The sequence below is a fragment of the Salvelinus namaycush genome, chromosome 40 (genome assembly GCF_016432855.1).
Source record: "Salvelinus namaycush isolate Seneca chromosome 40, SaNama_1.0, whole genome shotgun sequence".
Classification (NCBI taxonomy): Eukaryota; Metazoa; Chordata; class Actinopteri; order Salmoniformes; family Salmonidae; genus Salvelinus; species Salvelinus namaycush.
Genome location: NC_052346.1, coordinates 18,354,409 through 18,366,737, shown reverse-complemented (window position 1 = coordinate 18,366,737; position 12,329 = coordinate 18,354,409). Strand labels below are relative to the sequence as shown.

Here is a 12,329-nt window from a genome sequence, read left to right as displayed (position 1 = left end):
ACTCACGCAGCCCAGTCCAGGACAAGCATTCAATCTATGGTTCTGAACCAAATGACTTGATTTATTATTGTAGCCTGAACCCTCATCCCGTGGCAACACACAACATTTACACAACCAGGGATGAACCAGACCCAGGGGCCTCGTCGTGGAATTCCTCCCCCTAAAGAGGCCCACCTCACCTGGGGTGACTGAGGAGGCAGGTAGAACAGACAGGCTCAGAGAGTCTAGACGGGAATGAGTAATGCTGATGCCCATCGTACAGTTAATGACATTTCCCTTCACTGGTTGGGAGCGTGGCTGTACATTCCCAGCACTGGAGCTGCTCTCTACTGGGGCTGCTTTTCAGCTTCCTCCCAGTCCGTGTTGGACAATATTCAGGACGTGGATGATCAACTTTACTGGCTGTGTGTGTGTGCACGCGCGCGTGTGTATGCGCTCATGTGTGTGTGCGTGGCTGGCATTGGGTGAACTAAGTATTTCCGCCCTGGCTTTTGGTCTTAAAAGTCCATGTTAGCTCTGACTGAGAGAGGAAGGGAGAGCGAGAGTAAGAGAGATGAACGTTTGCTGAGAGCTTGTAAACCTAGATTATATTCCTCCAAGGGCATTCAATGTGAAACACTTAGTAATGATGTCATTGACAAGTTTTCGGAGGCAGACAAGGCTGTAAGATTTCCTGAGCTTAGCTGGAACATACCCTGTTCTATTTGACTTGTTTTGGAGAGGCGCTATAGTGAATCCAACCACTGTCCTTTTCGCAAGCTCTGCTGAAAGAAATCATAGCACTTTGGGGGAAACTACTTGAAATGAAAGCAGAAAATAGAAAAAGAATGCCGGGAAACTGTTTGTTGGAAACAAACACTAGTTACAACTTAAGAAAAGCATAGCCATTCACGTTCATAGCCATTCACGTTCATAGGCATTCAAAAGGGAGATCCATAACATACTGATTCTGGATTTATAGTAAATGACTGTAAGTGCTCTACAATGCTCTGTGTGTTCTGTGTGTATATGGTGAGTATATGAGTGTGTTTCATGCTACCTGTCCCTGTGCTCCTGGGTGCCTAATACAAGGTCTAACCACTGAAAACACTGCCTTGTCCCCCCCCCCCTCTCTCTCTCTATATATATATATATATATCTCTATATATATATATAGATATACACTGCTCAAAAAAATAAAGGGAACACTAAAATAACACATCCTAGATCTGAATGAATGAAATATTCTTATTAAATACTTTTTTCTTTACATAGTTGAATGTGCTGACAACAAAATCACACAAAAATTATCAATGGAAATCAAATTTATCAACCCATGGAGGTCTGGATTTGGAGTCACACTCAAAATTAAAGTGGAAAACCACACTACAGGCTGATCCAACTTTCATGTAATGTTCTTAAAACAAGTCAAAATGAGGCTCAGTAGTGTGTGTGGCCTCCACGTGCCTGTATGACCTCCCTACAACGCCTGGGCATGCTCCTGGTGAGGTGGCGGATGGTCTCCTGAGGGATCTCCTCCCAGACCTGGACTAAAGCATCCGCCAACTCCTGGACAGTCTGTGGTGCAACGTGGCGTTGGTGGATGGAGCGAGACATGATGTCCCAGATGTGCTCAATTGGATTCAGGTCTGGGGAACGGGCGGGCCAGTCCATAGCATCAATGCCTTCCTCTTGCAGGAACTGCTGACACACTCCAGCCACATGAGGTCTAGCATTGTCTTGCATTAGGAGGAACCCAGGGCCAACCGCAACAGCATATGGTCTCACAAGGGGTCTGAGGATCTCATCTCGGTACCTAATGGCAGTCAGGCTACCTCTGGCGAGCACATGGAGGGCTGTGCGGCCCCCCAAAGAAATGCCACCCCACACCATGACTGACCCACTGCCAAACCGGTCATGCTGGAGGATGTTGCAGGCAGCAGAACGTTCTCCACGGCGTCTCCAGACTCTGTCACGTCTGTCACGTGTGCTCAGTGTGAACCTGCTTTCATCTGTGAAGAGCACAGGGCGCCAGTGGCGAATTTGCCAATCTTGGTGTTCTCTGGCAAATGCCAAACGTCCTGCACGGTGTTGGGCTGTAAGCACAACCCCCACCTGTGGACGTCGGGCCCTCATACCACCCTCATGGAGTCTGTTTCTGACCGTTTGAGCAGACACATGCACATTTGTGGCCTGCTGGAGGTCATTTTGCAGGGCTCTGGCAGTGCTTCTCCTGCTCCTCCTTGCACAAAGGCGGAGGTAGCGGTCCTGCTGCTGGGTTGTTGCCCTCCTACGGCCTCCTCCACGTCTCCTGATGTACTGGCCTGTCTCCTGGTAGCGCCTTCATGCTCTGGACACTACGCTGACAGACACAGCAAACCTTCTTGCCACAGCTCGCATTGATGTGCCATCCTGGATGAGCTGCACTACCTGAGCCACTTGTGTGGGTTGTAGACTCCGTCTCATGCTACCACTAGAGTGAAAGCACCGCCAGCATTCAAAAGTGACCAAAACATCAGCCAGGAAGCATAGGAACTGAGAAGTGGTCTGTGGTCACCACCTGCAGAACCACTCCTTTATTGGGAGTGTCTTGCTAATTGCCTATAATTTCCACCTGTTGTCTATTCCATTTGCACAACAGCATGTGAAATATATTGTCAATCAGTGCTGCTTCCTAAGTGGACAGTTTGATTTCACAGAAGTGTGATTGACTTGGAGTTACATTGTGTTGTTTAAGTGTTCCCTTTATTTTTTTGAGCAGTGTATATCTCTCTCTCTATATATATATATCTCTCTCTATATATATATCTCTATATATCTCTCTCTATATATATATCTCTCTCTTTCTGTCTCTCTCTTTCACTCTCTTTAACTCTCTCTCTTTCTCTCACTCCATATACCGCTTTTTCAGTGAGAGATGACGAAGCAGGTATTTGTAGAGAAGGGGCCTTGTTCAAATGCACGTCCCAGACACACACCAGCATGAGTAAGAGACAACCACACACACACACACACACAGATAAACTCTCTCACCAGAGTCAACACACCACACACCACACACCCACACTCTCTCTCTCTTTCACCGGAGTCAACACACACACACACACACACACACACACACACACACACACACACACACACACACACACACACACACACACACACACACACACACACACACACACACACACACACATACACACACACATACACACACACACACAGATAAACTCTCTCACCAGAGTCAACACACCACACGCCCATACTCTCTCTCTCTTTCACCGGAGTCAACACATACACACATACACACACACAGCAGTGTTGTACCATGTTCCCTTTCTTTCGGCCATGCTCCCATGTTGTCAGTATACAGGAAGCCATGTATCTCCTCAGTGTGAATATCATCACCTTTTCACTTTCATTAAGGATGAATTAAAGTGATGGATTATGGTCAGTCACTTCCTGACCAGCTAATCAATCTTCATCTGAATCTGAACCAGCACAGACACTTTCACATGGATCCCAAATTCTGTGCATGTCTGTGAAGGGTAGTTCCAGTACAGACAAAGGGTCAATTTTTTCTCTCTTAAGGGTAAACAAGATGCAGACGTGCCCGCTCAGCTTTTCCCTTGACTTTAAACCATGAGGACAGACAGACTGGCTCGATATTCTGTCTGATGAGGCCAGTCTTTTCCCTTTTCACTCAGTGTGCATTCACTGTGACCTAACCCAGACTAGACCCCGCAGGCACGATGCATCAGTGTTGGTTTAGGAGGGTGAGAAAGTGTGTGTGTGTGTGTGTGTGGGGGGGGGTTGGTTCAAGGAAGTCCTTGACACCTCTTGAACTCCAACAGACAGGCACACACACCACAACAACACACGTTAGTGCACCTCCCCCCATACCACCGGCACAGACACACCTTCATGCAAGCACACACACACACACACACACACACACACACACACACACACACACACACACACACACACACACACACACACACACACACACACACACACACACACACACACACACACACACACGCACATGAGCCACTAGTCTTTGATCAAGTCAGCCACTTCCAGAGAGAGAGGAAACAGCACACACCTTTTAAGAGCACATGGACTCGAGCCAGCCAGGCCAGTGGTGTGAAAACACAGCCAGTTTGGTCAGCAAGCAGCACAGCGGTGACAGAGAGGTCTCACAGCCCGACTGCTGATGCTAGTGGTTATTGTACTAATGTAAAGTCTGCTTACTGAAAGGGGAAATTATGACAAACCAGCTCTGAGGCATCACATCGCATTGGTTGGTGAAATAGAGGAAGGCCTAAAATTAGAGGAACAATAAAGAAATGAAGTGAGTGTGTCTAGGTGGGGTGGGTAGGTACCAGATCTCACAGTCTCACGTCCAAATTGGACGTTCATCCATGTTTCTCAAATGTCAAATTTCGAAGTTGTTCCAAATGTCAAATTTCAAAGTGTTTGAGGTTAAATTTAGGCATTAACTCCAAATGTTAAAGGGTCAGGCATTAACTCTGAATGGTTAAGGTAAGGGTTAAGGTTTAAGGTTTAGGATTTAAACAAAAATATATATTTTTAAACGTTCTGTGGCTGGATTGAAACGTGCAACTTTTGGAATCAGAGGAGGATGCTTACGCCCGTCAGTCATCCCCATCCACAACACCCTAGCAGATCCGAAACCTACTTGAAGGTAACTGCACGTACCGTAGCCCCTAGTGGCCGGTTCCCACTTCTTACCCCAACGTCCTCAGACATGGATGGACGTTGAATAATGACTTGTATCATGGGTGACCTGGCTGAGGGTAGGGTAAGCGGGGAGGTGTTCAAGACACTGAAAGAGACATTACATCAGCCTAAAACGGTTTGAGAAAGCCTGTAACATAAGAAGCACACAAACCTTTCCTTTATTTTGGACAGGGATCCTACTCTGCAGGGAGAGGAGTTACGGTGGTCTTAAATAGCTAGTAAAAGAATGCATGGGTCAGAACAGAACATGTGTTTGGACTTTCCTCCTTCCCACTGGGCTCTTTATGTGGATGTTGCCTCATCACCAAGGTGTGGGTGGAAAGGGCTGTGGAGCACGGTGTGTGTGTGTCTCCCTTGAGTCCCTCTGCTCGTCTTCCCATGAGTACACCTCTTCACCAACTGAAAACCCACCTGGCTAGTGTAACTCCACACTTTCAGTCAGCGAAGCTCCATTTCCCAGTTCCAATCACTCACTCTCTCAAGTCAAGATGACCCCGTCATCCTAGAACTCCGGCGGCCCCTCTGTAACCACGGAAACGCTGCCCTTGTGGCACTGTGTTGTGGAATCTTGAGGAATGCCTGGTCAGAAGAGTCTCACTGTGTCTGACAGGGTCCTCCTCTCCCAGCCACCTCTGGCCTTCGTCACACCAAACCACCGCACGTATTTCACATCCTGTTCAGAAGTGCAGTCCTCTCTTTGCTGATCCAGCCAACAACTATGACGATGAAGGGTGAAGGTGGACTGATAAGCCCATCAATCAAATCAAATCAAGGTTTATTTGTCACGTGCTCCGAATACAACAGGTGTAGACCTTACAGTGAAATGCTTACTTACAGGCTCTAACCAATAGTGAAAATACATTTAGTGTTTTGCAAAATGCCACTGAGTTCTGTGTCTTCTGTCAACTGTTTTGTAACATTGGAACAAGACATGCTTTCAAGCATTCGAGATAAAACCATAATGCATAAACTGGCATGCTCTCTCTTAGAAGACTTCCTGATGCACATTTTGATTGAATACCCCGAGCCTTCTGGCTGGAACCCCCGAGGCAGACGTGGGTGTGAGTTGTCATGTCACCTCTCCAGCCCTTCTGTCCCTGGGCCAACTGGCAACAGGCTCTGGGACAGACGGACGCTCCCCAAGCCGTCCGTCCTCAGTTTGCTCGGGCAGGGTCAGGAAACCACAGGTTAACAACAAGGCCTCCCAGGACTACAGGCACAGGAACACAGTGAGGCTAGAAGAGAAGAAGAGAGAGATATTGATAGAACAATTTGTTCCTAGCATGACATCATAGTTATTTTTCAGGTTCTATGTCTCTAACTACTAACTATTACCAGGAATAGGATATTTGTGTCCGGGAAACTGGCCCTAAATGACTGCAAAAACATATCTAAAGATGAACCAGAGACGAACCAGAGAGTGAGAGCAAATTCTGATCTACCGTACCTGGGTTTCTGTCTGGGCTCAGAGTTGACGTGGTGGGGGAGAGTTGTGACACAATCCAGGCTGCTGTTTAGGGCTATAGAGAGAGACTGGTCATAAATCTGACATAGCGGGGTTTGGGTTACAACCTCCAGCACAGGAAATGAAGTCATACTCAGGGGAGACCAGAAGTATGTATAGGGAGTACCCTAACCCTGACCCCAGTACAGCCTAAGTTATCTCCATCAACAACCTGTCACCTGGGGGGGTAGTTAACAGGGGACATGAGATTGATGCTACTGGCTTGGAGATGAGGGTTGAATGGCCCAATGGGAGCTGAAGGTGATTCCTCATGAGTTTATAGGTCTATGCATATACTACACAGAAGTTTGCTTTGATCCCTTTTTTATTAAATGTTCTGGAGTCATGCAGCCTTAAATGTCAGTTTTTACCCACACCTGGTTGTTTTGGAGTTGATTCATGGGTGGAAAATATGTGATACTTTTGGCGCTCACCTTTCTCCACATGTGGAAGGTTCAGTGATTCACCATCCGTATAAAAAACAAGGAAGTGTTCCGTTGTTTTGTGTTTCAGAACCGGGATTTGGTACCAGGTTTGTGCCAAGTGGACACTTACAGGAACCCAACCACGGATCTGACTTACCGTACTGAAGCCACCGTCCAGACCAGACCAGACCTGGACTGTGACTAATCTCAGTTAAACCGGAAGACGTCCGTTTGAGGTTTTCCCAGGTTGACAGTCCACTGCCACAACCAGGAGTCATATCATCTGTCATCTCCCGCTGTCCTCTTTTTCTTCCTCTCATTGGGAAAACATTACTTTCCTCAGCTGAGGGATTAATCGGTGACACAATATTTGGGGAGAAAGTTACCCCAACCACAGACAACCAAACATTACTCATGAAAAGAGGGGTTTGTTTTCTGTCGTTGAGCGTATAAAATGTGCTATTAGCATTGATTTATTTGGTAAGGGCAGGAGGCAGACAAAAATATGCAAAGAAAAATGCAAGAACACCTCTTGCTCTGTTGCTTTCTCACACGCATGATCAAACACACACACACACACGCACAAACAAACACACATGCAAACACGCACACATACACAAACACACACACATACTGAAGAGGAGAAGAGGGAAAAAACAAATGTTGGAAGGCGGGCAAGAAAGAGAGAAGAGTGGGATGGGGAGGAGCAACCGGAGGAGGGATGGGATGATGAAGGGAGGAAGGGAGGGTGATGTTTCACAATTCATAACATCTGAAATGTACTGATAGAACTGTATACAATAATTCAACAGAATGAGCCAATTTCAAAACAGTTCTCCATCAAAATAATGTTTGGCTCTTACGCAATCAATATAAATGTAGCTAATAGCACTAAAACTTTTTCTGTTTCATGTGTAGATAAGATGAAACTGTTGGGTTCCTCCCTAACAGTGAACCAGTCTGGGTGCATTAGGGTCAACTTTTTCCCTCTAAACAGTGATGGAACGTAGGGGTGAGCTGTTAGTAACCCCCTCATCCCCCATCGACTAACCAAAACATGTCATTCTTAAGTCCAAACAGAAATGAGACTGCAATCTTGCAGGCCTAGTTTTATCATTATACTTTAATTCGTTTTTTTCCCCATTTAACGCTTGAATTGCCAATGTTTGATAGCTAAGTCATTGTGGGTCACATTGACTGTTCTGTAAAGGACCAGTTTAGCATGATTAGCCTATCAACATTACGCTGTCATTATCATTAGGCCTATAAATTGAAGTTTGTCTGAGTGTAGGCATTTTGTGTTGAAGGGATAGTTCACACAAATTACAAAATTACACATTGGTTTCCTTACCCTGTAAGCAGTCTATTTCCGATTTAACGGATTCGATTCATATCAATTTGATAAAATATGTGAAATAAAATAACTCTGGTTAATTTTGTAGTAGGCCTATTTATCCAGCCTGGCCTCGAAGACATAACATAGTAAATGTAAATCTGTGATGCTCTAATTAGTATGATATGTTATGTTTTGTATGGGTACATAAGACAGAAGGTTACTTAAGCCAAAAATGAATGGGGGGAGGTCTCTACTTTGCAACTACTTAGCGGGTTAGCTAACCCTTCCCCTAACCTTAACTCCTAACCCTAACCTTAACCCCTAACCCTAACCTTAACCCTTACCTTAACCATAACCTTAGCTAACGTTAGCCATGTAGCTAATGTTAGCCACAACAAATTGGAATTCGTAACATATTGTATGAATTGCAATTCGTAACATATCATATGAATTGTAATTCATAACATATCCTACTAAATGGATATTGGACATCCACAAATGAATACATACCATACTAAATGTAACATATGCTAATTTGAGTTTAACAGGTTTACTTTTTACTGTGTTATGTCTACCTCTGAGTCCAGGTTGCACAACCCAGCCCAGCCTCAGGGTGTTCGTGCTGTACTCTGTTTGTGAGGTCTTCATTCTTGGTCTGGGTCTGCGGTTTAGCGTGGTTGGTAAGTGACGAGTCTGTGTTGCTCCCCTGGACCCAGACGCACATTGCCCCTCCCCCCAAACAGTGCCTTTGTGATCACATATAAAAACGGTCTGCGTCCCTCCAGTCGGTCTATCGCATCAGCTGCAGGAAAGGCGGTCAAAGTAGCCGCTGGGAGAAGCAGCACGGGGTAATATTTGGAAAGCAAGGGGAGAGAATACTATCCGCTCCTGACGGTCAACTTCACCGCACCTGGATCGTTCTTATTCTTACTTAGGACATAACTGGAAACGTAAAAGTGTCTTGTTTTTTTTCTTCTTAACTTTAACAAAATGACTGGTAGCCCAGTGACAGGGCTGCTGGTTGCGCTGTTCGTAAGCAGCGCGGTCCATTGTATGCCAAAGAACCAAGGGAAAAACAAGAGACAAGCTCAGGAACAAGTTTACCCCGAACTCGCAGACACAGTACCCCTTGCTCAAGGTATGTAGACTAGCTCTTAATGTCATATTTTGCCCCTTAAAGCATTTGAATGCACCTTGAACCCACAGCTTGTAATTAACAACTGTAGTTACAATTCCATTTATGAAGGACATCTAAGATGATTTTTTTAATCACTACTGTACATGTATTGAATATGGGTGTTTAGCTAACCTATCATGCGCCGAATTTGCTCAGGACTCATGGCTCTTTTGTGTGTGTCTCCATCATCTTGCAGGCTGCGATGAGAACGGACATTCTTACAGACTAAACGATCAATGGGAGAAGGCTTACCTTGGGAGTACACTGCTTTGTACCTGCAACGGAGCGGCAGGGATCAAATGTAAAACAAAACCCCAAGGTGAGCTGGAGCACCAGACTTGAATGTATAATGAAGTAGGCAATTTCTTTCGTTTTTTGCACAACATCCGTGCGCTCTAGAGCGCGTTCCCTTTTTGGCACTTTTGCCATTGCGCACAGAAGTCGCTTCGTTTATCTCAAACGTTTAGGCCACATGTTGAAAGTCTTCTCTGGTGCCTTCTGCAGGGGAGGAGACCTGCTATGACAAATACAACGACCAGACGTACCCTGTGGGTGCGACCTACGAGAGGGCGAAGGACGGCATGATGTGGGACTGTACCTGCATCGGTTCCGCCCGCGGCAAAATCAGCTGCACAATCGGAAGTGAGTTGCCCTTCCCGACAACTCGTATAGTATTATTTGTGTACTTATGTAGTACGTTAGTGTTCATGAATAATGATGTTTGGTATTTTCGTTTCCAGACCGCTGCCACGAGGGAGGCAGATCCTATAAAATCGGGGACACTTGGAGAAGGCCCCACGAGACCGGCGACTACATGCTGGATTGCGTCTGTCTGGGAAACGGCAAGGGAGAGTGGACCTGCAAACCCGTGTGTGAGTGTCTGTCTGTCCGAGGACCTGTAAACCCGTGTGTGAGTGTCTGTCTGTCTGAGGACCTGCAAACCCGTGTGTGAGTGTCTGTCTGTCCGAGGACCTGTAAAGCCGTGTGTGAGTGTCTGTCTGAGGACCTGCAAACCCGTGTGTGAGTGTCTGTCTGTCTGAGTCCTTTGAGTAGAAGAGAGACTAGATGTAATCTGAAAGGAATGAATGTGTGGCCTGTGGGTTGTTGGGGTAAACGTTTTTTTTTAAATGGGGATGTCCTTAAACCAATCAAACTGCAGTTCAAAGTCCTTCTTTGAGTCATTTATTGGAAATAGTGCTAGATGTCATTGTAAATATTTGAAGGCCATAACAGTCATCTCTATCCCAAACGTTGCCCCATAACTATTGATTTAGCTCAGTTTAGTGTTTTCATGGAACGTTAGGTGAGGTGACTCATATGGTGGTAGGCCCTAATGGTGAAGATGATTTGGTGATAATGTAGGCATGGTTTGGGAATTTCTTCTATAATCAGAAATATGTCATGTGTATCTGAGACTTTTATTATGGCATTGCCATTTAGATTTTATGTTGGGACTCTTATTCTGGAAAAGATGGAGACGTGCACACTGTCTAAATAAATCTTATTCTGAAAATACCTTTCCAAGATTCACCTGCGCGTGAGGAGGATTCACAGGAGAGATGTGTGACAGAGAAGGGAAGTGATGGAGATGTAACCTGTTGTTCCACTAACGTTTGTGCTCCTTATCGTATAGAAAATAACTTGCTTGTAACTCCATCATCAAACCCACAGGCCCTTTGGAGAAGGTGATGGATAATTAAGTTCAAATAATTAGGTTACAATAATAACAACAACATTTTGGGAACTTGTTTTTGTGCAGCGGAGCGTTGCTATGACAACACGGGCGGAGCGTCCTACGTGGTGGGGCAGACCTGGGAGAAGCCGTACCAAGGCTGGATGATGATCGACTGCACCTGTCTGGGGGAGGGCAACGGACGCATCACCTGTACCTCTAGGAGTAAGTACACACACGCAAGCACATACATACACACTCATGTAAACGCACACACACTTAAACACACACACACACACACACTCATCATTCCTTTCCTTATTTCTTTAGACCGTTGTAATGACCAGGACACCAAGACCTCCTACCGCATCGGAGACACATGGACCAAGACAGATGCTAACAGACACCAACTCCAGTGTCTGTGTACAGGAAATGGCAGAGGAGAGTGGAAGTGTGAGAGACACACTGCCACTACTGGTGAGTCGGCCCTCTTGTGTTTTACACATATTCTTTGTAAAAGATTACAAGATTACCGCTGAGGTCTAAGGCACTGCATCTCAGTGCAAGAGGTGTCACTACAGTCCCTGGTTCGAATCCAGGCTGTATCACATCCGGCCGTGATTGGGACTCCAATAGGGCGGCGCACAATTGGCCGGGGTAGGCAGTCATTGTAAATAAGAATTTGTTCTTAACTGACATGCCTAGTTAAATAAAGGTTAAATAAAATATAAATAAATATATATATTTTAATGCATAAATAATTAAATGAACCGGTTATACACTGATATACAGGTTATAAATTAATATATAGGTAACAGAGGAGGCTGGTGAGAGGAGGACGGCTCATAATAATGGCTGGGATGGAGTGAATGGAATGATATCAAACCCATTCCATGAATTCCGTTCCAGCAATTACAACGAGCCCGTCCTCCCCAATGAAGTTACCACCAGCCGCTTGGGATAGGTAAATACATGCCTCTTTGTCTTCCTGGTGCGCAGGCACAGGTGTTAGTACAGGAACAGGTGTAGGAACAGGTACAGGAAGTACTCGTGTGACCATCCAGACGGAGCTCCACCAGCCCTCCACCCTCCCCGAACCCCCCCAGGAGGGGGCTTGTCGCACGGACTCGGGCACCACCTTCCACGTGGGGATGCGCTGGATCAGGACGCAGGGCAGCAAACAGATGCTGTGTACCTGCCAGGGTACTGGGGCCGTCAGCTGTGAGGAGAAGGGTGAGTCTTAACTCAGACTAATACTTCAAGAGTTCCGCTGAAAGTAAAAAGTTGTGTCTCAAAAAAGTATATTTCCATAGTCAAGGCCTGTCTTACCTCTTGTCTCACCTCATCTAACCTGGTCTAAACCTGTCTCACCTCACCTAACCTGGTCTAAACCTGTCTCACCTAACCTGGTCTAAACCTGTCTCACCTCACCTAACCTGGTCTAAACCTGTCTCACCTCATCTAACCTG

The 12,329-nt window shown here is 45.9% G+C and overlaps 1 protein-coding gene across 4 annotated transcripts in view; it reads left to right on the top strand.

The window, feature by feature from the left end:
* The first annotated feature begins 8,800 nt into the window (after nt 1-8,800).
* fn1b (fibronectin 1b) overlaps nt 8,801-12,329 on the top strand; it is a 28,028-nt gene continuing 24,499 nt past the window's right edge. For all 4 annotated transcript variants that reach the window (XM_038980106.1, XM_038980103.1, XM_038980104.1 and 1 more), the window contains exons 1-7: nt 8,801-9,149; nt 9,385-9,507; nt 9,693-9,830; nt 9,929-10,060; nt 10,948-11,085; nt 11,191-11,337; nt 11,860-12,093. In XM_038980106.1, coding sequence (XP_038836034.1) covers nt 9,002-9,149; nt 9,385-9,507; nt 9,693-9,830; nt 9,929-10,060; nt 10,948-11,085; nt 11,191-11,337; nt 11,860-12,093 — 1,060 coding nt within the window. In that variant the 5' untranslated portion in view covers nt 8,801-9,001. The remainder of the gene's footprint in view (nt 9,150-9,384; nt 9,508-9,692; nt 9,831-9,928; nt 10,061-10,947; nt 11,086-11,190; nt 11,338-11,859; nt 12,094-12,329) is intronic.